Source organism: Bicyclus anynana, chromosome 9 (assembly GCF_947172395.1).
Source record: "Bicyclus anynana chromosome 9, ilBicAnyn1.1, whole genome shotgun sequence".
In the NCBI taxonomy this organism is placed as follows: domain Eukaryota; kingdom Metazoa; phylum Arthropoda; class Insecta; order Lepidoptera; family Nymphalidae; genus Bicyclus; species Bicyclus anynana.
Window position 1 is genome coordinate 17,316,819 of NC_069091.1, and position 26,557 is coordinate 17,343,375.

Sequence of the window (26,557 nt, forward strand, 5' to 3'; positions counted from 1 at the left end):
TTGCCCGCGGTGCCGCGGCGCAGCTTCCCGGAATGCGTTTTCCTCGTGGTGACGGCGACGTCACGGACTTTGTCACGGATGACGCCGCGCCGCCGATATAAGCGCGCGCCATCCCGCGCGCCCGCCTATAGGCGTCCGCCGGCCGCCTGCGCGCTCATGCTGCGAGTGCTGCCCGCGCCTCCGGCCCGCCATGCCTGCATGGAGCGAGCACCCGCCAGCCCGCCCGCCTCTTCCTCGGACTCCGACTCCGAGGGGGAGGAGATCCTCGTTCCCGGTGGTGAATATTATTTTTATTCATTTTATCAAATATTAACATTTTAAATATAATTATAAATGTAAACAAATAAAATGTGCAAATATTTTTAAATAGGTAATTTAAGAATAACAATTGAAAATATTTGTTTGATTTTGACTAATGCATTATGATGGATAATGTGACTTAAATATGTTTTTCTAAACATTGTAAACAATTCGTTCGTTAATGGATAATATGTTACAATTTGAATTTAAGTAACAAAATACATAATACAATTTAAATAATTAGAAATAAATTAAAACTAGTATTCGACAAACTGTATTGAACAAACGGTATTTCCTACCACCGTTCCAACAATTTTATGAATATTACGTGATTATAAATATACGTATGTCGTATATAAACTAGAAGACGACGCTTCACTCCGCTTGAAATTCAGTTTTTCAGAAATCTCGCGGAGTCCGAGGATTTTTCCGGAATAAAAAGTACCTTATATAATATCTCCAGTTCAAATTTTAGCCTAATCCTGCATTTTAGTTTAGTTTTCGTGTGAAAGAGTAACAAACATTCATTCATACTTTTGCGTTTGTAATACCTACACATCGGTAGGACAGGATTAATAATTGTTACTATATCTACACTTGATAAATGAGAATATAAGTCATAATCCTATTTTATACAATCAGTCTGATCATAATGATTCGCATGACGAAATGTTGAGCAACCTTTATGAGTATGTACCTTACTCATAGTACCGGCATTAACGGGAGATGCAAAACAAACTGGCACTAACTAAAACCTCAACGCTAACTGTCACGGTACACAAAGCCGCCTCCTGAACAGCAGTAGGAGCCGGCAGTAGACAAAGATCAACAACAAGTCGACGGAACCAATAGCCCTACTGCTCGCCGTCGGCATCGCTGCCGAGTGTGCGAATACGTCTAGCGACTAAACGTTCTCAGTAGGTTTGACCATCTACCACAGTCATCTGCTTGTGATATTGTAATTTAAATAATTAATTAGGTACCTCTAAGCATTAAAACAGATAATAAGATTGCAAACCTAGAATAGAATAGAATTCTCGACGTCCGTGCCACCGTCGTCGTTGGGTTGGTGGTCAAGCTCCCTCGCTAAAAGTTTAACTCGTGATTTTTTGTTACATCGCCCTATGTATAATTTCGTCGTTACATACATTAGATGTACCTATCTAATATAATAGACAGATATAATACAGATAGCGTGACTGAGATTGAAGTTATGGCACAAAGTAATTAGACAAGTAAACAATATCGAGAGAGTGTTCGTGGGCCTGGCGTAATGCCTACTATAGTTTAGGGTTAAGTAAAACAGTAAGCCTATTTTTATCTTGCTAACAGACCAATTTGCCAATGTATCGCACAAACGAGATTGTTTAGCGAATGAAAATTAAATCGTCGCTATACTTGTAGCACCAATTCTGCGCATACATACATCCGGACACCATACATTGTGTGAACGATGAAAGTTCCTCAAACCCTGCTCCCTAATACGATAGTCTTTACCTTACCTTCCAAAGCCACCACAGTCCAAAACTCATAGATGATTAGATACCATGCTAGTACCGTGAGGGCTGACAGTTTTTTCATCCTTCTTCAAATAAGGTATGTCTGGCTACCGCAGGCCCTCGTTCTATAGGTGTAAAGGCTTATACGTTTAGCAGAAGTAATACATTTTATAATTTACTTTACACCCTAAAAGGGATAAAAGTTTAACAAAAAAACCGAGCTGACTATTGTTAAATTACAAATCCACCTACTCCAATAATAGTTTAAACATCATCATTATTCGGCTCACCGCTGATCACGAGTCTCCTCTCAGAATGAGAGAGTTAGGCCAATAGTCCACGCTTACCCAATGCGGATTGGCAGGCTTCACACACGCAGAGAATTAAGAAAATTCTCTGGTGTGCAGGTTTCCTCACGATGTTTTTCCTTCACACACGTGATACGTCACGAGACACGTGATACATATTTAATTTCATAAATTGCACACAACTGAAAAGTAGGCGGTGCATGCCACGGACCGGATTCGAACATACGCCCTGCGGAATCAGAGGCAGAGGCCATATCCACTGGGTAATCACTGACTCAGTTTATGTGTGAGTGATAAAAACAATTATTTTTGACAATTTTATCTGCATTGGGAGCGGCTCGGTACTGCACCTGTTCTCGGAAGCCGCGTTGGGATCGGCTGCAGTAGCTCGAGATAGCGCCATTTATGTGACATTTCCTGCCGATAACTGCCTCAGAGACGTCTGGCCGATGGATTGTTTCCTTCGGACGAGCGACCCGCGAGGTGGTGGATATCAGAATCGATTGAACAAAATACCTCCTGGATGGCCGGATGGATGGATGGTTCTTATAGCGGTGTGCAGCTTTTTGCCACTTTATTTCGCATTTCATTTCATGCAGCGACCACATCTCATAGCCCCAAAAGCCATGCCCTCATACCATCATACGTGTATTCGCTTACCATGCTTGGTACTTTACTTTGTACTGTTCAAACACATTGGTCTTTAGAAACACGATCATAGAATTCATACTCAGATGTAATAAACTGAATAATAATTGTTTAAAGATTTATAGTTATTTTCTTTCTCATTAGGGTTCCCTAGTCCACAAGGAACCCTCATAGTTTCGCCATGTCTGTCTGTCTGTCCGCCCGTTCGTCCGTCTGTCCGCGGTTTTTCTTTTCTTTTTTACTTTTTTTTACAAAGTGAAAAGATGAATTTTTTATCGTCTATTCCATAGTGTGGGGTATCGTAATTTTTGTACATTACCTACATAAAGGATCAAAGTGCAAATCAATTTACGGAACCCTAACGTCACGCACTTGGCTGGTTTTTTATTTATTTAAACTTTTTTATTTTTTACATTTATAGAATACAAAATATAATGAACACTATAAAAAATTCCGACCTTCCCTTGCATTTGTGTGCCCAAGCAACCGGTGGTCAGCGCCCCAGAGTGAGGAGCCTCCTCACAATACGTGCCGTCTCAAGACTAATCTGATTATAGGGATATTGCTAAAGTTAGCTATCGTCATGTGAAACAGTAAATTTAGTTATTATTAGTTTTCTAGGTATAATAAAAGAAAAAAATCCCATTTTATATTTTTTTTATTTACCACTATGTAGGTACTTATCCTATCTATCAACCTAGGTACTTAAATTTCATATTTTCAAAAACCTTGATTAAAAAAATTTGAATGTTATGTTGTTTATTATTTTTGTTGATACGATGTTATGATTAGAGGCACCCACTAACATTACGGCTATAGATTATTTCCTACTTTCGTGTCACAGTCACATTGATTGATATCTGTAATTGACACATTAATACCCAATATAAATATAATTGTAGCAACTGCAACAACACGTTACTCACCTCAGATTAATAAATAGGAGATAGGAAAATCGCGTTCGTAGCGACGTTATCCAAACTGAACCAGTTCGGAATGGACAATAATCTAAATATTTCATTTCAACGACATGAATAAATTGGAAACCAAGATAGATCCGATAATCTTCAAGTGTATTATGAACAATACAAGTTATCGATGAGATGATATAGGTACTTACCTGTTTCCGCCGGCTTCGACCGATGTGGTTGTGAAGCCGCCGATCGGTCGGCACAAACATGCTGAGTTTGTCAGTGTTTTACAAAATATAAATAACAATATTCAAATATTCACCATTAACGTAAAGTTATTGCATGGAAATTATATTTTCTTCAGAGTGATCATACATAACACAGCCGCAGTTCTCGTACTAATCACCCATCGCTTCATGCTATAATTACTTCAATAATCATTCAAAAGATGAAATGTAGGTAAGGTAGGTAAGTAGGTCATGAAATGACGATACGTACTATAATAGAATGTTTGAGATCCTAAGCATCCCCCCTTCATTGAAATCGAATGCTTGCCATTGAGGTTTATGCTTTACCGTTTTGATCTCGCACAAATAACAAGTCGAAAAACGGAGTAACTACGAGAATAGTTACTACTAGAGATAGTTCGTATAGCCGCACTCCATATTTCCTCTTTTAACCGACTTCAAAAAGGAGAAGGTTCTTAACGTTTTTATTATATTTTTTTTTCAACTTTTAATTATTATTTAATTATACAACCTTGTATACGAACGTGGCGCGTGTACAGATCCGACGCAATGGGGGCGCGAGGACGTGGAGCGCTGCGTGCAGTGGGTGTCGCGCAAGTTCAGCCTGCCGGAGCCGCGCGGGCTGCTGCTGCCTGACACGGGCGGCGAGCTGCTCACCTACACGGAGGACGACTGGATACATGTAAGTGTGTGTACGGACGTGGCGCGTGTACAGATCCGACGCCATCATAATACGATGGGACGTCACATTGACACGAGCGGAGAGGTCAGGCAAGCTGTGTCCAGCGGTGGATGTCTGCCGGTTGAGAACATAGTAATACCAATACAGTAATACAGTATATCAGCTTCTATTAGGAGGGTATTATCTGAATCTGAACTCACACGACAAGATCAAATCTTGCTCATTGGTGTTCTGTAGATACTCACACAAAGATTTTATCAATGCACTGAATGCAATTGCAATTTTTAAAAAGTCAAAAGTCAACAAATCTTATAATGTAGAAGGAATGACAAGCTTCACATTGACAGGCAGTATGATACAGGATATGTTTCTGCCGTGCCACGTGTCATGTGCCACACCCCCTGATGACGCAGCAGTTCCAGTGACCCCACTGCAGAGGGCACGAGCTACACGCGGCAGATAACAATGCTCTTGTCCGGTGTTAAATCCGAACTTATCGTTTTGTCGAACTAATAATATCGGATTAGATATCCCACGTCCGGTCGCGATAATGAAATTTTTTTTATCTCAACTCACTTTAATTGAAGGCTGTGAGTATAAGATAATAAACAATTGAAGATTTTTGCAGACGACTGTGCATATCTATTAGACGTTACTTGTTGTAATTAAAAAAACGTGTGAGCATCAGAACGCTCGACAGAAATGGCTGCTACCGTATGCTTGAGAGTAAGCGATACCAGTCAGAGTGGCGCGGAGTCCCAAACGAAGTAGTCACATCCAAAAATAGGTAACCACTTCTAAAGCATCTTGCTTCTTGCACTGTCTTGACTTGACTTCTGTCCAGCGTAGAAGTACGCAGTGCTCTCTCCAGCTCGTGTAACCGAAATCTCGTACCTCTGTAGAGCTTATCTAATTTATTTTTTAATGAGTGATGCTTGCTTTCAGCTGTAATTTGCACAGGTGCCTCGTATGCCTATCATATTCATTTAATCTATAAACAAACACTTCAGACCGGAACAAAGCAATGCTTGGTTGTAGCACCTTTTCCAACGAGGTCAATCACAAAGAGCTTTTACCATCATTCTCATCAGCCGATAGACGTTCAAACACCGCAGAGCAACGGATGGTTCGAACAAGTAACATTGCGCTTTCCGATGCGGGGTTGCCATTCCAGGACCTTGGACTCTAACGTCTATCGGTTTTTCATTGCCACTTCAGCTTAACAATACGTTGAATTATGTCCGAAACATCGGTTCTTTAGCGTATTTCCCCATTTTTGATTTGATCCAAAGATACTGTGCGATTGGCTCTGAGCCCCCCACAGGCTCCGCGTACAAACAGCTGTAGGAGTGCGTGTTGCAGGTGTGCGAGGGCAACGCCCAGGCGGCGCGCATCTTCCACGCGTACCTGCAGCACGCGCACGCCAGCGCCGGGCGCGGCCCGCCGCCGCCGCGCCTGCCCGAGCTGGAGCGCGCCAGGCCTGCCGAGCGCGGCCCGCCGGGTGAGTCATACTTGATACATCACATGCTTGCAATCACAACTTTTAATCCTAATTAAACTGATATCAATCCTCCAAGTGAATTGGTCCTTTGAATCGCCAATACACAACTGTTTTGTTTAACATGGGTAATAGATAGGAAAGACGTCAAATTAAAGTAAGGGCACTCCACATGCGCCATTGTTTAGAAACGTAGCCAACACAACCAGAGGTAGGTAAGATAGGTAAGGTAAGGTAAGTTTTATTTTGTTATTACAAAAACTGCTTAGCGAATTCTGTTAAATTTTTATCGTATATAAATTTTAGGTAATTTGGTATTTTATTTTATAGGTAGGTAACTCTTTTTATATACTACGACTAGCAGACTAGTTCCTGAGATTAGCGCGTTCAATCAAACAAACAAACGAACTCTTCAGCTTTATAATATTAGTATAGATTGCGTTTTACAAGAGAAGGCCTCTCTTGTTTACATTTTTACAGTTTTTTCCATTCGTATAGAATTTTTAATCGGATTTAAAATTTACGTTTTAATCACAGTAGCGCTATTCCTACAAGCTACTAACATTATTCTACTATCGTCAAAAAAATAAATGAACTATTGCACAAAATAATTATCGAACAACGCCATCTAGCGGCGGCGCGTAGCAGAGCAATTGGCGCCAAAAACTCATGAATGGAGGCGATGAATCATGGCCGCCGTGCCCCCGCGCCCCGCGCCCGCGCTCCATTCACTAGCAGCGCGGCGCGGCGCTGACTCAGTACATTTCTGCGAAACCGAACACATGACGAGCATCTCGTCTTGTGTCTGTTACACATAATTATCGGAGTGGTACCTGTGCATCAGCCTCCGTGGTACTTGCTGCCTACGTATTAGGTGGTATTAGGTAGTCTCTTGAACTGGTTTTACTGCACGGATTATCTAGACCACTCCTAGACCTAGAGCACAGTAAATATTAATTTACTGTGCCTGAAGAGTACACTCAGCTCGTGTCTATCCCATGCAAATAGCAAATTTCTGAAAAACTGATAAGTCAACCCTAAATCAGTAATTAATTTCAGAGATAAGTGTCTGTGTGTCAAGAAGTATTAGCAGCGATTGCTGTCGACTATGTTCTTTGATTGATAACACTTATTGATGTCGTATAACAAGAAACAGAAAGTAGGTCCAGATAAAATGATGTAGTAGATTAGGAGCTCCGTATGAATGGGTATTTAGGTATATTCGTTCGCTTAGATACGATAGTCTTCATTCATCATAGAGATATTATTTACGGTCTACTTTTGTTAGTGTTACACTTTGCAACTGTCCACAGTTTAGAGGAAATAACAGACGTGAAGTTACGTGGTTCTGTAAAAATACTTAGCGCCGTCGATATATCTGTATTATGATAATTTAAAACTGGCTGCTTCGTTTAACCACTGATTAACACGTGGTTTTGGAATATGAGCTCATGGGTTTTACACCATGGTGGTGTAACTCGCGAGCCTGCTGCTCCCGGTCACGATCATTAAGATATTGATCGTTACAAAGTCAAACGTCACAAAGTCCCTGGGAATACTAAACACAACCTCACATACAATTTATCGGTTGACGTCAGCGCTACCTACGTGTATCCCATTAGCATTACAATTTGCTCGCAGCTGACTTCGCTCTGTCAGTTTTTCTCTCGAAATCACTCGTCACCCATCGATTCGAAATTCGCTCAATGGAAATGTCTATCATTCTCAATCTACGCATTTAGCGTAACAAATAATATGACGTAGCACATCTCTCGACGCTTTTCTATTTAAATGGAAAACGGGTCTGCGATGTCGATCGCTTCGAATAAAAAACCATATATCCAAACAAATAAACGAACCATCCCACCATCCCGACATCTCGGTCGAGTTTAATCTCGTTACAATCATCGCATCTTGAATTTATTAAAGTGTTCAATTCCCTCAGTACGAGTCTATCGAGCCGAGACAGTGATTCATTATAGTCAGCCTGATTGAAGGGCCTTTATGGCTACAGTTGGCACCACTAAATGTTTGACTATTTAACGATCATTATTAGATGTTAACGATAATTACTGGGACCGACTGCCTATGTGCTATTGTATGCACAGGTGTATATATCATCAATTTACTAGTACTAGGCTGCCATTGAGAATTTATTGAATGAAAATTGATTAAATGGCATATGCTTAACACTGGATCAACGAGGCAACATGTAATTTAGGAATGATACGCGCTCAACATCCATATTGGTATGCAGACCAGTAATTTTGGCATTACAATAATGATGTTTCTCGTAATTCGATATTAATGATCGACACTCGTAACGCATGCTCTCGCACTAGGGGCGCCGAGCGGTCCTATCGGTCCCGTCCTCCCCAAGGAATGAGGTGACCGAGCCCCGAGTACTGATAGTGAGTAACGCGCTCGATCTATTACAGAGATGCGCCCGTTTCCCCGAATCTATCAGAATTACACAGTTTGCCCCAAACGCGAGGAGTTAATAGCGCAAAAGAAATTGTACGATTGCCGTAATCTGCCGCTCCCCTACGGATTACCTTCTGAACTCAACGGTTTAAGGGTAGATTGATATCAGAGAGGTCAAAGTCCATTAATTTTTTTTTTATTTAAGTAAGCTTGTTAATGGCTATGATAATAATTAATGAACTCAAACAGCAGCAGCTTTTTAGGCAGCTTTTTAGAAAAAACACAACTGTTTTTACGTAAAACGACCAATCTCAGTGATGAGTGAAGTGAGTCAATTAAACATACTTGCTGATAAATTTGATAATAAGAGAACAAGAGCAGTTTCAAAATATATTGTACTTTACTTATACATTATTTATTATAATAAATCTGGTATTCACTTGTTTTTTTAATCAGTGATTGCGCACTTTTGCATATATCAAGTAGAAGTATGAATCAGGAAAGTCCTATACAAATAAAAAGTAAAGTAAAACAAAACAAGGCACATTCATTAGCGCAGACTCCCGCGTGGCTGCGACTCGGCTGGGCACATTCCTCTTAGACAGTACACGAACATTCTAATAAAGCGGAAACTTCACTGCCAATTTTTTTTTCCAACTTTTTAACTGCCACTTAGAAAGGTAGACTACCACCTCTGTTGCTCGACTCGACTCTATTAGAGCCAAGTAAAGAGGGGTGTTTTAAGTTTGACGTGTTTGTCTCTTTGTCTGTTTGTCTATCTGTCAATCTGTCTGTGGCACCATAATTCGCGAACGAATGAAAGGATTTCAATTTAGTTTGATTTGTATGAAAAGTGATTTATGTGCGAGTGTTCTTACAGTATAATTTATAGACACCCAGGTGATCATTCAGCCACTGAGTTTCGAATTTAACCTTTATTTGAATTTGACATTCAGCGGGTGAATGATACCCTGGGGGTGCTCCTACAACGTTTATGAATTCCACTGTTAGATATTATAGACATGTTTCATGAAAATCGGTTGGTTCTGGGGGGTTAAAGTGGAAGAATAACCGAATGTTTGCAAATATACCTTTAATAATTGTCTCAAATGAAAGCGCACTAAAAGAGAATATTGACGACTTGATCGAGAGTGTAATTAATAATTTCATTACTTTCGGGGGTTTTTCAAAATTTTCAATTATTATGTTATAACGACCAGAGCTAGGCGTCTCTCCTCGAAAGGTATACGGAGCGTACAGACCCTCCACGCTACTCTAATTAAATATTTTAGTGCGGTACTGTCGTTTCCATATGAACTAAATATGCCAACAAACTCAACGCGTTCACGAAATTAACAAAGTATTGTTTGGCCCTGACTTGACGCATCGAAAAGCTTGCATTCCCTGTCCAAAGCTATTCAAAAAATTCGTCACTTTTTCATTGAAATAATCGCCAAATTATTGAAATGAATCACAATCGCCCGCGAGGCCGCGCTCGTATCGCGTGGCGGGTCGGCGCGCCGCCAAAAGCTCGCGCGCGGCACAGCGCCCGCATTCCAGCTTCGTCACTACACACGCTTTTCATCGCGTTACACATTTTGTTTTGATAATTAGGTGCGTGTAAGTCCCAAAAAATTCAAAGGTACTTATAGAATGAAATTGACGCATACAGAGAAAATTAAATGCGCTTTAGTACCTATGGTTTAGTGTCTGGAACTAGACTCTGGACCTTTAAAATTTGCAACGTCTCAAGGCCACTGCGGTCCAACACCATACATTTTTTTTAAAGATTTTTTTTTTAAGGATATTTGCCATATTTTTAGCCTGCACAGGCAGGGATGGTACCCATGACCCCTTGGCGTGAGTTCGGCAATTTTACCGTACCTACGTGACACTATTGAGGCTTCAATTGGATTGAGTATTTGCCAATCAAACTTAGGAGCATGATGAATTTACAGCTTTTATAAAATGTGGCAGGTCTGACTTTGACAGGCTTTCATTCTACAACATTTTTTGAACGTCGAATACGTTAATGAAAATATTAAATTATTATTCATGAAGAGTTTTTAGTCTGTTTAAGCTACTCACGAGTTTGTAGTTAATTGCAAGAGCTTGAATTCTACCTATGTTCGTTTTGTAAGAGCTTGGCTAGGTGTTGTATCCGCGTCTTACTCACTGACGGACGACATGTGACCCAGTCACCACAGTATTGACACGGATTTATGGCTCATTTCATAGCATTGCGGTGTTGCCACTTTCACTTTCGAATCAAAAAATATAGAAGGTTCCGTTTTGTGAGGCCACGCCGGCTGTAGAGGCTGCGTCTGTTGGTGACGGGAAGCGTCGTCGCTGTGAGCTGTGAGTGTAGCGATGATTGATGGCCCTCCACACACGCTACAGGAGGCAACCGCCGAAATATTACCTAAAAGCCACATAGTAGCACGTTCAAGTAAAAAACATTTTCCCTCGTGCATAAGGAAAACAACATTTAATAATGCAATCGGCTGCTCAAATTATTGCACGCAAGTTCCCAGAATCATTCTCCATTTATCTTGACATCAGAAGACCAAATAGGTCTGCGGGCCAGCGCAGGCCGCGGGTACTTCTTGAGCAATCTGGTACTACAGTTGAGTACGGAAGTGAATCAATATTTACTAGGAACTGTGATTCACTGTTCCGGATTGACTCAATAGATCTCCCCGCAACATCCATCACCCGGCGGGTTATACAAATTAGCGCTTTATTTGCCCATAAATTAGTGTTCGTAATCCCGTGGCTCGGCCGCCGGCACATGGGCCGTTATGTACACGCATTACATAATGAAGTTGGCGCCGGTGCGCGGTGGTCACTGACAAAAACTTCGTGGGAGAGTTTCGTGATGTGTCATATCATCATTATTCAGCTGTTGCTTCACTGTAACGATCATTTAGTTATTTTTGTATAATTTTATTTAATTTTGCTCTAAGATCCCTGTAGTTAACAAGATATACAATTAACAATAATAATCATTTAAAATTTCAAAGTGAACTGTTTCTTTTTCTTAGAGCAATATTGAAGTTTTCCGTATTTAGTGCGACAAAATTGAAAGGCTCAATAACTCCACAATAAAGGAGTTGCATTCGTGCTGAGTGGTCGTGGGTTCGATGCCCGCCCACTGGACTGTTATCGTACTCACTCCTAACATCTTGTAACTAATTAAAGAGGAACGGGACCATTTGACTTATTTAAAATATAATATGGCAAATATTATTTTATAAATAAAAACTTCTGCGTTTACTTAATTTTTTACCTACATCAAAAAATTTAATGGTTATGAATTTTGATTGGTAGAGTTTAGCAGCTTAGTAATTGTATGTAGATTTTACCGTCTCAGCCGATTTCGAATACTAAACATTTCATTCGTTATTATGGTGGACATAATATGCAACATTTTCTAAAAAAAAAAAATTAAAAAAAGTAGAGGTCACTTTAATTTTAAGTGTCTATAATAAAGATCACATTTAATTTTATCGAGTCAAAAATGATTTAGTAGTCATTAGTAGAGGTCGAGCTAGACATTATTCATTATCTCCGCGTGACTTTCCTGTTGCGAGGCAGACGTTCAGTAACAACATCGAGTTGGTGTGGAGCAGCTGCAGTGCCGCTGCTCATTGGCCCACACTCGGACGCCACTCCCACGCGGCACATGTCAAAAGCTCCAAAAATTTACTCGTAAACGATTTAAATACTCGTGGGCGGGGGTACAAGGAGAAGTCTTGACTCAGTTAACAGCTCTTTACTTGTTTTGTTTATTATACACGTCGCAACAAGTGTTTAAAATACCTAAGTAATTTATTTTTGTTCAGAACTTGGGAGGCATTACTCTGCTCTACATATGTGAGGAGTTTTATATCCCTTAGACTCCACACATACGTAGATAATTGGTATTCAGAAACGCAGAACGCAGATCGATCAAATGATCGCTTCTAAACCACAACAAAGACAAAAGCGCGAGTGTACAACAACATTTCATTAGATCAACTGCTTCATTGGTCCCGTGTCCCGTGGTTAGCTGGTTCAGCTACGGACAATAAAGCCCAGGGTTCAACTCCCGGGTCAGGCCAAAAAAATACTCTATAGGATCTTACAAGATAAATCTTAATAGCAGCCTGGAGTTAGGAGGTTGGCAGTGTTGGTACACTCCCGTGCCTCGGAGAGCACGTCAAACCGTCGGTCCAAATGAACCTATTTAACGAACGTACGAAAGAATCTTTCACCGGTCGTGTCGGTCTGCCGTCCCATCGGACTGTGAGAGTGAGGGAAAAGAGAGTGCACTTGTGCACTATAATATCTCCTACGAACATGGTTAATCTCACCATGAAATTGGTCGCCGTTGAAAAAAAGTACCGAACCGCCAGTTTTGCCTCTCAAACCTTAATATATATGTAGGTACATTTCTGCCGCCAAGTAGCATTGCTGTATTGCTGTGCTGGCTTAACACCCACGACAGTAGATACAGGGCGGCCATTTGTACAACAAGTAGCCTACCTTGCAGAGCAACATGCTACTTGTGAGATGTTGCTATTTATATGATGCTTACCAGACAATTTTCTTGATGGTTTGTTTGGACAACCTGTTTGCTCATTCAATTACCACTAGGTATATAAAAATATCTAAAAACAGAACTGAAGAACCCTTTTAAAAGGCTCCCACTGAAAACCAGCGCTGCAGCTAGGTGCAGCATTACGCTGAGTGGGAGTCCTTTATTTGGTCAGTGCGCTTTTCTTTTTCTTACTTTAAAGTTTTAGGGACCAAATAAAAATATTTGTTTTTCTTTCTAAGAAGCATTTAGTTCAATCCCGCCTGTTAAAGCCCGTTGATCTCAGAGGAAAGGAAACTCGTGATAAACCACCAAACCAAGCAGTTCATATGTAAGAGGCGTAACCCCTGTTCTCTATTCAGCCCTGTGGTATAAGGTATAACGTTTGTACAGTAATAGCGATGCCGTGATATAAGACGATTGAATAATGACACTGTGGGTGATGTTTCACCGCCGGGTCGGCACCCTTCGCCTTTGACTGTAGTGCCATCCCCTACTACGAGACCGATTTATCCCACTTTTTGAATAATGTTTATAAATTCATTTTAATAAACAAGTTAGGTATATTAGGTAAAATAAGTTGGATGGCTGGTAAAAAAGGTTTGGCTATCGTGACGCAGAAATAAATAAAAACATCATTAGACATAGAGAAAACGAGTCTTAAACATTCAACGAACCATGTTAGACGTTAGAGCATAAATCATCAAGTTGCAATTTACTGATCGATATAAGTAATTAATATAAAGCGTCTGGCGGCATATTTGTAAATCCGCCACTGGACATTATCATTATTACTAAATGTACTAAAACTAAACTATTTGTACTAAAATCTCATAATATCTAAATTTCATATATCCTCTCGTATCTATATAGGTAAGGACGAGTTCTGGGCGCTGGAGTTGATCGTTAAAGTAATAATGATGATGATGAACTATTTACATCTGTAGGTACTCTTCAAGTTGTCGTCTCTGTTTTAGGCGGTAGGTTCATCGCCTAAAATATCATCAGATAGGTAGATAGGCTATTTATTTCTTTCGTATTAGAAATGAGAAATTGTCGTCAATACCGAGGGTAGCGGCCAGGCGTGAGGCGGCAGGCGCGGGGGAGCATTAGCAAGTCAATGGAGGCGCCCCGGCGCGAGAGAGGCTTTAGCGGCTCTGACTTTATTGCCTCTCGCGCCGAGAGCGGAGACACTTTGCATTCTACTCGACCAATTATTATGAAAATATTACAAATACTCAAATTTTTAATTTAAAATTCAAAACAATAAAAGAGGTTGCTAAGTTCGAGCGTTCCTCGCGGTTTTCGAAATGCAATGTTTTTTTATCAATCTGTGTTGTACGCTAGCCAACTAAGGCAATTACAGGGTTATACTGTGGTGGTGGCGTTGAATGATTAAGGAAATTAAAATGACGTCACGTGTACTATCCAGGCCTTGTTATCCAATATGTTCTACATATAAAAAAATCTTATTTTTATTATTAAAAAAAATATAATAAAAATAAATATTTATTACAGGCTAAATTGTAAAGGTGCATCGTTAGCCTAAAATTTATATGATGTTTCTTGTCATCTTAACTTTGTAAGTTTTTGATGAATTATTATTAGCATTATCTATTAATATTATTTATATTAAATTATTACCTGACGTTTCAAAAATGCTATTAAACTGATAGAAATAAATAAATATTAAGTTTGATATAAATTAAATAAGAAGCTTCTAACAACCAAAATACAAAATAAAACCAGTAATAGATAAACTAAAGGACTTTTAATTATAAAATGGCCTGAAAATTATTATCTTTATCGTCTAGGAGAAAACTTCTAAAATATACCCAATAACCTATGTGTTTACCTATCTAAGAGCAATGGGACAGCCGACAGGTGAGGCGCACTGCGCACACATGAGTCCCGTAAGTGTCCGGGTCGTGGGAAAGGCTTTCACATTCTCGGCTCCTGAGTCACGGCGCGGAATGCTGCCCCGCCCGCTGGCTGATCTTGTTGTGCCTATACTACAGGTAACTCTCTGCCTGCCTAGTGCTCAGGTACTGCCCACTGACTCGCTCAACGGTCTACCGATGTAAATGGGACATGTAACTGTTATAAAACTAAGGCCCTGACCTCTATGGTCAGGGCCTTAGTTTTATAACAGTTACATGGACCTACTTTGCTAATTGCTCCATCAGTATTTTTTGTTTAAAAAAAATAAAAACTTTTTAACCTACACACACTTAAAAACTTATTTAACATTTAATTTATAATATCTCGGTAATTCTTAATTTTCTCATAGGCCGATATGAAAAGTAAACATAAAGATGTACCCATGCGTGAAATGGCGTGCACAAAGTCTTTAATTAGTGTATGCACTAAAGATAATAATTAGTCAGTCCTACCCTGGGCTGGGCTGTGGCAGTTAGTTTTGTGGATCAAGGAACTGCACGTTTTTTTTTTTTTTTTTTATTATTTTTTTTATTCTTTACAAGTTAGCCCTTGACTACAATCTCACCTGATGGAAAGTGATGATGCAGTCTAAGATGGAAGCGGGCTAACTTGTTAGGAGGAGGATGAAAATCCACACCCCTTTCGGTTTCTACACGGCATCGTACCGGAACGCTAAATCGCTTGGCGGTACGTCTTTGCCGGTAGGGTGGTAACTAGCCACGGCCGAAGCCTCCCACCAGCCAGACCTGGACAAATTAAGAAAATCTCAATCTGCCCAGCCGGGGATCGAACCCAGGACCTCCGTTTTGTAAATCCACCGCGCATACCACTGCGCCACGGAGGCCGTCAAAACACGTGCACTCCACCAACTTGCATGAAGTATGGCAGCTTTGCCTGCTCCCTCTGCGCCCGCCGTGCGCCAGTTGCCAGCCTCTCCGGGCGCAGGCTCAGGTGCCTGGCGCGGGGCGGGGCGCGGCGGGGCGGGCCTGCGGGACACTCCTCTGTGAGGCCCCGCCTCTGCGCCTCCCGGAGGCATTCGGGCTGGTCTAAGACATGAGCGAAATGTTGAATTTTCACAGCACTTCATTTAAAAGTCAATTTTGTTTATTTAAATGACCTTTAGTAGGTAAGGTAGGTACTGAGCCTATTCTACATTAGCCGACTTGAACTTAACATATCTATCTACTCGTACTCACTTAAGGCATATAGGTACCAGTCCATAATCCACATGATCTAGGTCACAATCTAAATTCTTTGAGTAGTGCAATACCAGTTAATACTTTTCGATCTAACATTAGCTTTTGTAACGTGCTTACCGGAGTAATTATAAATGTATAATCTAAATGTGACCTTAAGCCAGATTAAACTTCGTTTACGTAGGTTTATTAGGTAGATACTGAATACCTCAGTAGTTAAACGACCTGTGAGTGGACATCCTCACCAAGCGTAGCGCCTTGCTACGTCTCATACAAAGCAAAGTCTCAAGGTGTTAACAGTGATCGGCGACCCCGCACTGGAAAGCGCAGTGTCGCCCCCCCACTAGGTTGATACTGAATTTTGCCTAATAGAATTTCGCGGATGTCTATTCACGTTGTCTATTTACTTACCTGGTAGGTACTCGTTATTCGGCTCAATGCTGAGCTCGAGTCTCCTCTCAGAATGAGAGGGATTAGGCCAACAGTCTATTAGGTCAATAGTCTGGCCCAATGCGGATTGGCGCACTGCACACACGCCGAGAATCAAGAAAATTCTCTGGTGTGCAGGTTACTCACGATGTTTTCCTTCACCGTTTGAGACACGTGCTATTTAATTTCTTAAAATGTTCACAACTGAAAAGTTGGAGGTGCATGCCCCGGACCGGATTTGAACCCACACCCTCCGGAATCGGAGGCAGAGGTCATATCCGCTGGGCTATTACGGCTCGTACTTACCTATTTATGATTGTAATTTTATCCCAATGTACCTATAACTTACTTACCAAGTACCTAGGTATCTACTTGTAGAATGTAGAGACGCCGACGCCTGTAACTTGCGCCGCCTCAGCTCGGCCGCGGTTTCCGAGAAGCTTAGCGTTAAATTATGCCGACCTTGCGCCGCCATTAGCGAGCAGCTCCGACTGTAGCCGCGCACCCATACACCCATACACCCGCGCCACAGTAGATTCTGAGCCAGATAATCGGCTTAAAACTAATATTAATCGAACTACCCGGAACACATCTATTTTTTTAAATATACCCAGTTATTTTGTTTGCGGTGGATTAACTTAGAACAAGGCCAAGGACTTTTTATTATAAGAACGACGATTAAATTCCAGTCGACGATTAAAAGTAGGTGGGTACCTATTAATTCGATAGTCTGGAGTCGTTTCAGTTAACGGTTTTATAACGAAAGCTTCAACCAATATTTTGAATAGATTTCGTTTGGTTTTCAAGGTCGTATACAGAAGGCGGTAGGTATCGTGAGGATATCTTCACTTTGGAGCGTTGACCAATTGACCTAGCGCGTTGCTCCTTGGCTTGACCTTCAAACTTCGCAATCGATGAACTGGTTTTATTATTTTAAAACGATTTTTCAAAAACAAAAATGTATTAACTAAACAACAAAATGGTTTAACTATGTTTAGTGCGGTTGCCAACACAGTTACTCTTAAATAGGTTTCACCTATTTATTATAATGTTATTGCAATAGGTAATAAGTGTTCAGTCCTATTCATAGCTAAAAGATAAATTATGTAAAAACGTCATTGAATGAGGATAAGAAAGCCCCCTATAACAGTAATTTGGCTGCGCCATGACCCCGCGCACCCGGGGGTCCGATTTATAGTGATGAGCTGCGTCAGGTCGCGATATTGCCCGCCATGCATTATGCATGCGGCGTGGCGGGAGCTCGAGCCGAGCCGCGCGCCGGAGGGAAGTTTATTAAAACTTTTCCGTCGAATGGAAACGTATAAATCCGCCGGGATCAGTGATCAACAATAATTGAAATCTAACTTGTGGAGTCCATGTACTTCAAGTACTAGCTGCGCTCCGCGGTGTTACTCACGTGATATACCTAACTATGTACCTACCGACATGTAATTTAACTTTTCCGAGATAAAGAGTAGCCTAAGTATGTGTTAATCCAGGCTATATACCTAGAATAATCTATCTCAACTTAATTCTATATTATAATTTGTAGGCGACGGTTTTTTTTTCTGTTGATCTGCTTCAATCAGTCAATCAATTTCTTTATTTGCTGAATACATACATTTGCTTGCTCCGTCAATGATTACTATAAGAACACTTGTATTTTATATTTCACATAGAATCCGAAATTACCCACCAGCACCACGCTCCTCCACGGTACTATGCCCAGCAACAGCAGGATAGTAAGCTGGCTAGTTTTATACCTATTTAGGTATACATGTAAATTAATATTACGTAATAGCCTACCTACAAAACTGACTGGTCGGGCACACTCCGGCGTAGGTATCACATCACGTGAATTTTAGCCGTAGGTATCCCCGTAGCAATGATACGGGGCCCCCGAACTATAGAGGCCCCTTACGTGTGAAAGTAAAATGTAGTCTACAACTCTACAATCTCACTGAATCTGAATTCTGGTACTTCGCAAAAAAAGCTGCCTATATAGTTTTACTTCAATAATCACGAAAATAAACTATTTTTTTCCCGGGTTAATAAAACTGGTCGAATTCTATACATTTATTCGCAATTTGAGATTTTACTTAGACCATTTGTAACAACAAACGTTACCGTGGTAGGTATAGCGGACGCCAGCGCCACCTAGATTCTATACTTATAATACGAATTCTGTACATTATGTACATTCGGTACGTTGAAGATATTTTTGTTGGGGGCATTGTACATATAATGGATACTGAAGCTAAAATTATTTTTTTGTCGATTTTTTGTCTGTCTGTCTGTCCATCTTTTTTGTTATTCGGGCATCACGCTGAAACTACTGAATGAATTCAAATGAAACTTGGCACGGTTTAAGACCATAATACGAAGAAGGTTATAGGATAGGTACTTTTTATTGCGAAAATAAAATAAGAAGTAATAACTTAGAAGTAGAAAGTACTTCATTTTTAGAGTTTTACAAATTTTAAAATTCAAACTCTTAAGTGGTGAAATAGGGCTTCTAGCGTCCGCTAGTTATTTAATAAATCAAAACAAAAAAAAAAACGGAATCTTGAGCATATTATGTTTTCTGTGATAGAACGTAGTCAGCAAGTAATGGGGAAGAGATAGACATAAGATGTCTATGTAGCATGAGTATTGACCGATGGATCACATTCGGTATTATGCGTTTCGTTTCAGACACAAATGCACATAATTATAGGTACTGATTATAACAAAACAATTAAATATCTACTACAAACGAAAACGTCTCAGCGTACTGTACGAAGTACTTCAATGGAAGTAATTAAGTAGTTCGTTTATCTTGTGCTGCGGCTGTGGACGCAGGATCAGCCGGGCGGGGCGCCGGGCGAGCGGCGCGGCGTCTCGCCCTAATCCCTGCGAGGGCGGGCGGCGTCTTGTCGCGCTCAGTCGCTTCCGGCGCCGCATCCGGACCCGGCGCTGGGCGCCGCGTTACGACTGCTTTACGCTATACAGATTAACTAATTGTACCTATTCTTAGTGTAAAAGAACAGTGCACCATTTTTGTCTTACCGGATAACGATTTTTTCAAAAATAACAAATCAATTTAGACTTTGTGATACATGATTATTGGATTAAAAATAAATTTATATATTATCGCAACCATTCATTACAAATAAAAAAGTGCCTCTAATGTGGATATGAAGTAATTCAATCAACTTTAGATGAGGGTGCGGTGTTAGTGATATAACAATAGCCACAGAGTAGTGTGAGCGGCGCGTACCAGTACATACGAGTGATGCGCCGGGCATGCTGTGGCTGAGCGCGAGCGAGCAGCGCCGCTTCCAGCAGCTGTACCACGGTACGCGCGATAACGTCCCGGGTTCGATAAGCTTAAAATTAATAGTATGCATCGCAATGTCACGTAGCAGCTACACGCATCTCCTGCATCTATCGTCTTGCTACTGCAACTACTCTTAGCCAAATTGTGCCCTGAGACCTCAACATAGACACGTGTGTTTCCAGAGCCGTTCGCGCCGAGCGCCCGCGGCGGGCAGGTGCAGCTGTGGCAGTTCCTGCTGGAGGAGCTGGCGGCGCGCGCGCCCGGCATCGAGTGGGTGGTCAGTGCGCTGAGTGGGACTGTGCGCGCACTTTGTGGGCCGATACGACTGCTCGTGCTCGTTGTGATTTACAAACAGTATCCCTCTGCCGTCGACAACGAGGTCACATTGTCCTACAAATTGCGTGCTACTGCCTATTTTATTCTCTCACATTTTTTTATTCCCTACTATTTATATGAAGTGTTACCACAATAGACTCATTTCGTAAATAAAAAGTCGTGCATCTCATCAAGATGAAGTAGGCAACCAATTCTAAAAATGTTCCTCGGATCTTGGCCTAATTTGATGTCCTCATACCTGTAGACTGTAGATATCTGTACCTAATTTATTTTTCGACCTAGTAGTAAAATATTTTAGAGGCTTATTAAACAGCGATTAGCATGACGTTGCTGTTACGATAAGGCGTGATGACTGAAATGTGTCAGGCTTCGTCGTCCGTGCTGCAGGGCAACCCGGCGGACGGCGAGTTCCGGCTGTCGGACCCGGACGAGGTGGCGCGGCGCTGGGGCCGGCGCAAGCAGAAGCCCAACATGAACTACGACAAGCTGTCGCGCGCGCTGCGCTACTACTACGACAAGAACATCATGAGCAAGGTGAGCCGTACGAGGAGCTAAGACAACCCGGCGGACGGCGAGTTCACACTTATACCTTCTCCTATCACCTTTCGTATCTTTGGCGATAGCAGAGTGAACGGGAAGAGAAAGAAGTGTTTACCTGACGTACCTACCTGTATTTTTTTAATATTGGATGGATATTGGATATATAAAAAAATTTAAAAAATAATGAGTGTGTTTCTAGAATTATAAAAAAACATCCCTATATGATTAAATACGGGTCGTTCAAATGTAATTTGGGATAAAAATAAAATTAAAGTTGACACCTACAGATTATCTTGTCAATGTAGTCGCGAGTGTCAACTACATAGTACAAAATATGTTTAAACGTCCTGCACGCACGTGTGCAGGTGCACGGCACGCGCTACGCGTACCGCTTCAGCTGGGCGGGGCTGGCGGCGGCGTGCCAGGCGCACCCCGACCCGCCCTACTGGCCCTACGCGCCGCGCCCGCCGCCGCAGCCGCAGCCCGGCCCCGCGCCGCACCCGCCGCACCCGCCGCACCCGCAGCCGCCGCAACATCTGCACGCGCCCCCCGAGCCCCCTCAGCACGACGCAGGCGCGCCGCCGCCCGCCCAGCAGCACGGCCCGCCGCACCAGTGACACGGTCGTCGGCCGCTCGACGCGCCTGCTGTTAGTTGCGACGAAATATCAGCATTCAGCTGTGACTCGGTGTAATATTTTATTTTAATAACTGGCTGTACGGTTCTGGGTTATAGACCTTTCGAGCATGTCGGTGTATTCATACAGTGATCATACAACCTTTCGTAAAATACTTATAGATAGAGATCATTACGATGTGAAGGCTTATGGGGTGGTGTACAGGGCAATTGCATAACGTTACGCTCCATGGCCACGGACAATAACCAGACTAGTAAAGTTTTTATAGATGTAGTATGTAGTCAGCGCACCCCGAGGGCCAGGCCGCCCTGACTCGAGCAGGAAACACCTACAAACTAGCGTCTTGTTTTTAAAGACGAAACAACTCTTTGCTTGCTTTTAAGAACTTTGTAGTTTATATTTATTCACGAGTTTTTCTACCTTTAAAATATAATAGTTAACATAAAGGAAGTGGTGAATAAGTGTAAATGCACCCACGAACAAACTCCTATCGACGTAAAATCGATTTATATAGGCCGGCCTTTGTTACCCCCATCAACAATATGCTGTAGGTACTCGTAGTTCCGAACAATAATGTAAAAGCTTTGGCTGGTAATTTCGTTTAGAAATAATTTGTTAACCTATATTATGTGTGTGTGTGGACCCAAACCGGAACTTCAGTGACTAAAACTGGGCTTTTTCAGTGAGTCACTCGCGGCACCTCGAGTGTCTACACTACACAATGAGTGTGGAGTGAGTATGTATGAGAGTAACTCGAAAATATTATTTAACTGGTACTTCGCTGGTGAATCAACTGTAGTTAGACTATTACGATGATTTTACTTTTGTAGTTCACGACGGAGCATAGCTATACTACAGCCTTTCTTGATGAGTACTGTTTACCAACAAACAAAATAAAAATGAGGGTATAAATCACTAGTCATTTCACACCTAATAATTATTATAGTTAACTTGTTCTTAAATTAATGAAAATAAATTTGATTAATAAGCTTAGAACAATTAGTTATGGTTAATATATTTTACATAACATTTTATTAGCAAACCATACATAATTTAAAATAAATAAGTTATGAAATGACATGCGTTTTTTAACTTTAATTTCTAATTTCTTTGTTAGTAAACAGTACTCATCGAGAAAGGCTGTAGTTGTTGTAAGTAGGTATCTGTAGAGAATAGTTTTAAGTAGGAGTTTTTAAATGATGAAAGATTTAATTATGAATGTTAATATTGAGCATTTATTTAACTGTACCTACGTGATTAATGACCCTTAGGATTAAGCACAAGTAGATGATTTATGGGCGCCGGCAGCGGGCGGCGGGCGGCGGGCGGCAGACGGCAGACGGGATTAGAATAGACCGTAAGGGGTTGGGTCTGTAGTTGGGTTTATTACAAAATTGTAGTCAATAACTCGTCTTCCTGGCGGCGCCCTATAAGACTCGGAGATGAGAGATCATTGGCAACTTTTGAGATTATTCTTAAGTCAAACTTTTACGCATTTAATTTTTTTTTTCTTCATTGACATGGTAAATGGTATTGTATCAAAATGTATTAAGTATATTATAATTAACATTATATTGGTTTTTACTTATATACACATTCAAGTTTGCATGACGCGGCTGACTTGATTAAGTCGGCAATGTTTCACACACCATCAAGGTTACTGGACAGTATAATTGAGTGTGTGTGACTGGCGTGGATGCGTGGCGTCATGCTTGCCTACGAGCAGGTACCTGTCAATGGTTGCGTCGGCAGACTGTGACAAATATAATGTATCGTTATCGTTTTGTTGTTGATTTATGAAGTTCATTGTGTAGGATTATGTTGTAAACTGATAGTTGATAACTATTATTTTATTGTTCCATTTTGTTGCAAATCATTATAATAAAGTTCCTCTTTGATAAAATATAATTCATTTTATTTTACCTACTTAGAATTCCTAAATATTACTTATCTATCTATATATACATACATAAAAATGAGTCTATATATCCTTTAGTCACGCCATCACGCGTGAAGGGCTGGACCGATTTCACTATTTTTTTGTTATTGTCAGGAGAAGGTTCTTATGACAGAAAAAAATTTAAAAAATTAGGGATAGGGTACGGATAGTTAAAAGTTTACGACGAGTTTTACGCAGACGAAGTCGCGGGCGTCCGCTAGTTAGTTTATAAATATCGGATTTCTGTTCGGGAAGAGCCTACGCCGTAGGCCGAACTACGAAGTAATCACACCGGAAGCCGTTCAAACTGGAGAACAGCAAAGCTGCTAGCAAAAAACATGGTGGTAGAACTTTTTCTGACCAGAGCAAAATGCTCTACTGCAGCTGGCTTATCCAGTCAACAGAGAAGGCACATGGTCAAAAACCTTCTCCGCAAAATAAGTTTTTAAATAACTCTTACAAAATCTAAACATCCTTTTAAAAGTTCCGAATTCACACCCTTACGAGTACTACCTACACATTTGCTACTGCGTCGGGGTTTGTCACACATCAAACTATAGGGTTTGTGTTTCTTACTGCAATATGATATTTTTTAACCAAGTTTCATTTTGACGACCTCTCTGATGCAGTTGATAGTGTCATGGTCTTCAACAGAGGGTATTGGTTCGATTTCCTGAACGGGTCAGTTTAGGCTTCTATATTTTCTAAATTGTATCAGGTCTGGCCTGGTGGTAGGTATTTGTTACCGACAAAGACGTACCACCAAGCAATTTAGCTTTCCGTATATCCGTATAATATACTCGGAGGCACAACCATCCGCCCACTTTAATATGAAGCGAGTCACTTTAATATGATGAGAGCCGTGATAGCCCAGTCCATACGACCGATTCCGGAGGGTGTGGGTTCGAATCCGGTCCGGAGCATGCACCTCCAACTTTTCAGTTATGTTGTGCATTTAAAAAAATTAACTAGCACGTGTCTCAAACGGTGAAGGAAAAACATCGTAGGTAATGACGTCGTAGGAAAAACGTTATACAGGTTTCCTATCTGCATACCAGAGAATTTTCTTAATTCTCTGCGTGTGTGAAGTCTGCCAATCCGCATTGGGCCAGCGTGGTGGACTAGTGACCTAACCCCTTTCATTCTGAGAGGGAACTCGAGCTTAGCAGTGAGCCGAATATGGGTTGATAATGATGATAAATAATGATACATTAAAGTGGACGGATAATTGTGCCTCTGAGTATATAAAGGTCTGGGTAGAATGAACTTGTACCTCTTCCAAGTAAGCCCGTTTCAATCTTAGACTGCATCGTCACTTAACATCAAATGAGATCGCAATCACCTTGACACTCAATTATCATTGAATAAAATAAATATCAGCTACTGATGTATGTATCTGTTACACACTGAATGTAACAAACGCTCCTGGTTCAGTGACTGGAGCAGCAGCAGATAACAAGTAAAAATACTCCAGCGGCGATATCCCCACGTTCCGCCGCGTCGGCCTTGCGGCGCCGGACGGGCCGATACGCGCCCACGCCGAGCCGAGACAGGCGCCGCCAACTGTTGTTGTTACAGTCCCAACTTAAACAATATATTATAATTACTAGTTTCTATTTTATGGACTTAAGGGTTTAAGTATAAAAGCAGAAGCTGCGAACGATATAGAGAACGGCTCAAGCTACGTCGAGGCAGCACTGCACTACGTTGCACTAGTTGCCTGGTCTATAATTTGTCACCCCGACTTATATGTATTCTGATCTGTATCACCACCACAACAACAATAATAACATGTGAAACAGAGTGCGGAAGCTTGTCACAAAATAAGTTAACTTTTAGTCATATGTTATTCATACATAGTCTCCTTATGTAAAATCTTCCTAGTTGTAAACAGTTGCGCGCCCCTGCCTGATCTGTGCCGCGAGCAGGCGACGCTCGGGCGGCGGGCGGGCGGCAGTCTATGCGAAATGGCGAGGAGACCGATCCTATACACGTCACTGCTCTTCTTTGTAGTCGGTAAACATTCCATTTTTAAAAGTGACAAGATAAATTTGTGATTGGCTTGAAGACACTAATTATGTGTGTGAACTGTGACCTAATGCTAAGAAAACGTGTGATTTTTAGAGCGCCATAGGCAACACGGCACCCTTGAGCTCAAAACTCATTATCACGCCTCGGACATGTTCCAGCTTCGTATCGCCCCGCCGTCTACTCGACGACGCCGCGCTTACGGTTGTCCGACCACTCATTTATGCTATTTCGAATGGCCCGACAGCTGGTGGATAATTTTGAGTCGGTAGGTATTTGAGTTACATTAAAAGCTTGTCCTGTACTTCTCCTATGCTACCCTAACACAGAACTGGAGATATCATTGAGAATATTTTATGGAAAAATATCCTCAATGATATTCTATCTCAGTGTTTTTTACATTAAAAAAATCCCACTGCTCCCAAGACATGTCTCTCGTTGTCTCTGTTAGGGTAGCATAAGTAGAGGATAAGCTTTCAACTTGTCTCAAATACCTACCCAATAACGAGTTGCTGGAGAGCGGATGGTGGTAAGCGAGGCGTAGCGTTTCTGTTACATGTCCGAGGCGTGATAGTAAGTTTTGATCTTTATAGTTTCGCTATGTCCGTCTGTCGGGCTGTCGGTAAAATGAAACTTAAAAAATACTTTTAAGTTTCATCCACACGAGCACCTCTCGAAAATATTGTGTGTGACAACACCTTAATTCAATTCAGGAATCCCTTTGTGAACTATTAAGGTTTATAGGGCTCATTTTATCTATATAGTTGTTTTTACAAAACCCAACTTTTAAGTGCTATACATATAAGTCGGCACTTTTGACTTACAACTACGGAACCCTACACTGCGCGTTGTTCGACACGCACTTGGTTGGCGTTTATGATGTTTTTATTTGGAAACTCTTCGTGTTAACGAACTTCAACAATATTCACAGTACAAACACTATTAAAAGTGACAGCAATGGTCAAACTAATAGATTCCTACTCGTAGTCATAAGTATACAAAGAAACTGTGGGTAGCTAGGTATTGTATAATATATACATCTTTACGTTTGGCGGTAGGTACATCTTTAGCTGGTAAGGTGGTAACTAACCACGGCC

General features: G+C 41.2%; 2 protein-coding genes across 3 annotated transcripts in view; both read left to right on the top strand.

The window, feature by feature from the left end:
* Positions 1 to 23,390, top strand: LOC112043654 (DNA-binding protein D-ETS-6-like). 2 transcript variants are annotated; one of them, XM_052883634.1, is made up of 6 exons: positions 1 to 277; positions 4,454 to 4,596; positions 5,959 to 6,097; positions 20,165 to 20,259; positions 20,685 to 20,852; positions 21,224 to 23,390. In XM_052883634.1, exons 1-6 carry the CDS (start codon positions 79 to 81, stop codon positions 21,473 to 21,475), a joined length of 996 nt encoding a protein of 331 aa, XP_052739594.1. In that variant the 5' UTR covers positions 1 to 78; the 3' UTR covers positions 21,476 to 23,390. The 2 variants fall into 2 exon arrangements, with proteins under 2 accessions (XP_052739594.1, XP_052739595.1); XM_052883635.1 differs by having other exon boundaries at positions 4 to 277; positions 20,706 to 20,852.
* LOC112043656 (uncharacterized) overlaps positions 22,781 to 26,557 on the top strand; it is a 6,357-nt gene continuing 2,580 nt past the window's right edge. The window contains exons 1-2 of the mRNA XM_052883627.1: positions 22,781 to 22,850; positions 25,293 to 25,448. Coding sequence (XP_052739587.1) covers positions 22,781 to 22,850; positions 25,293 to 25,448 — 226 coding nt within the window. The remainder of the gene's footprint in view (positions 22,851 to 25,292; positions 25,449 to 26,557) is intronic.

Excerpts from the sequence above, each read along its gene's own strand:
- LOC112043654 (XM_052883634.1), top strand. The coding sequence starts at position 79 with ATGACGCCGCGCCGCCGATATAAGCGCGCGCCATCCCGCGCGCCCGCC. Across the intron at positions 20,260-20,684 it reads CGCCCGGCATCGAGTGGGTG|GCTTCGTCGTCCGTGCTGCA; the intron begins GTCAGTGCGCTG and ends GAAATGTGTCAG. Across the intron at positions 20,853-21,223 it reads ACAAGAACATCATGAGCAAG|GTGCACGGCACGCGCTACGC; the intron begins GTGAGCCGTACG and ends GCACGTGTGCAG.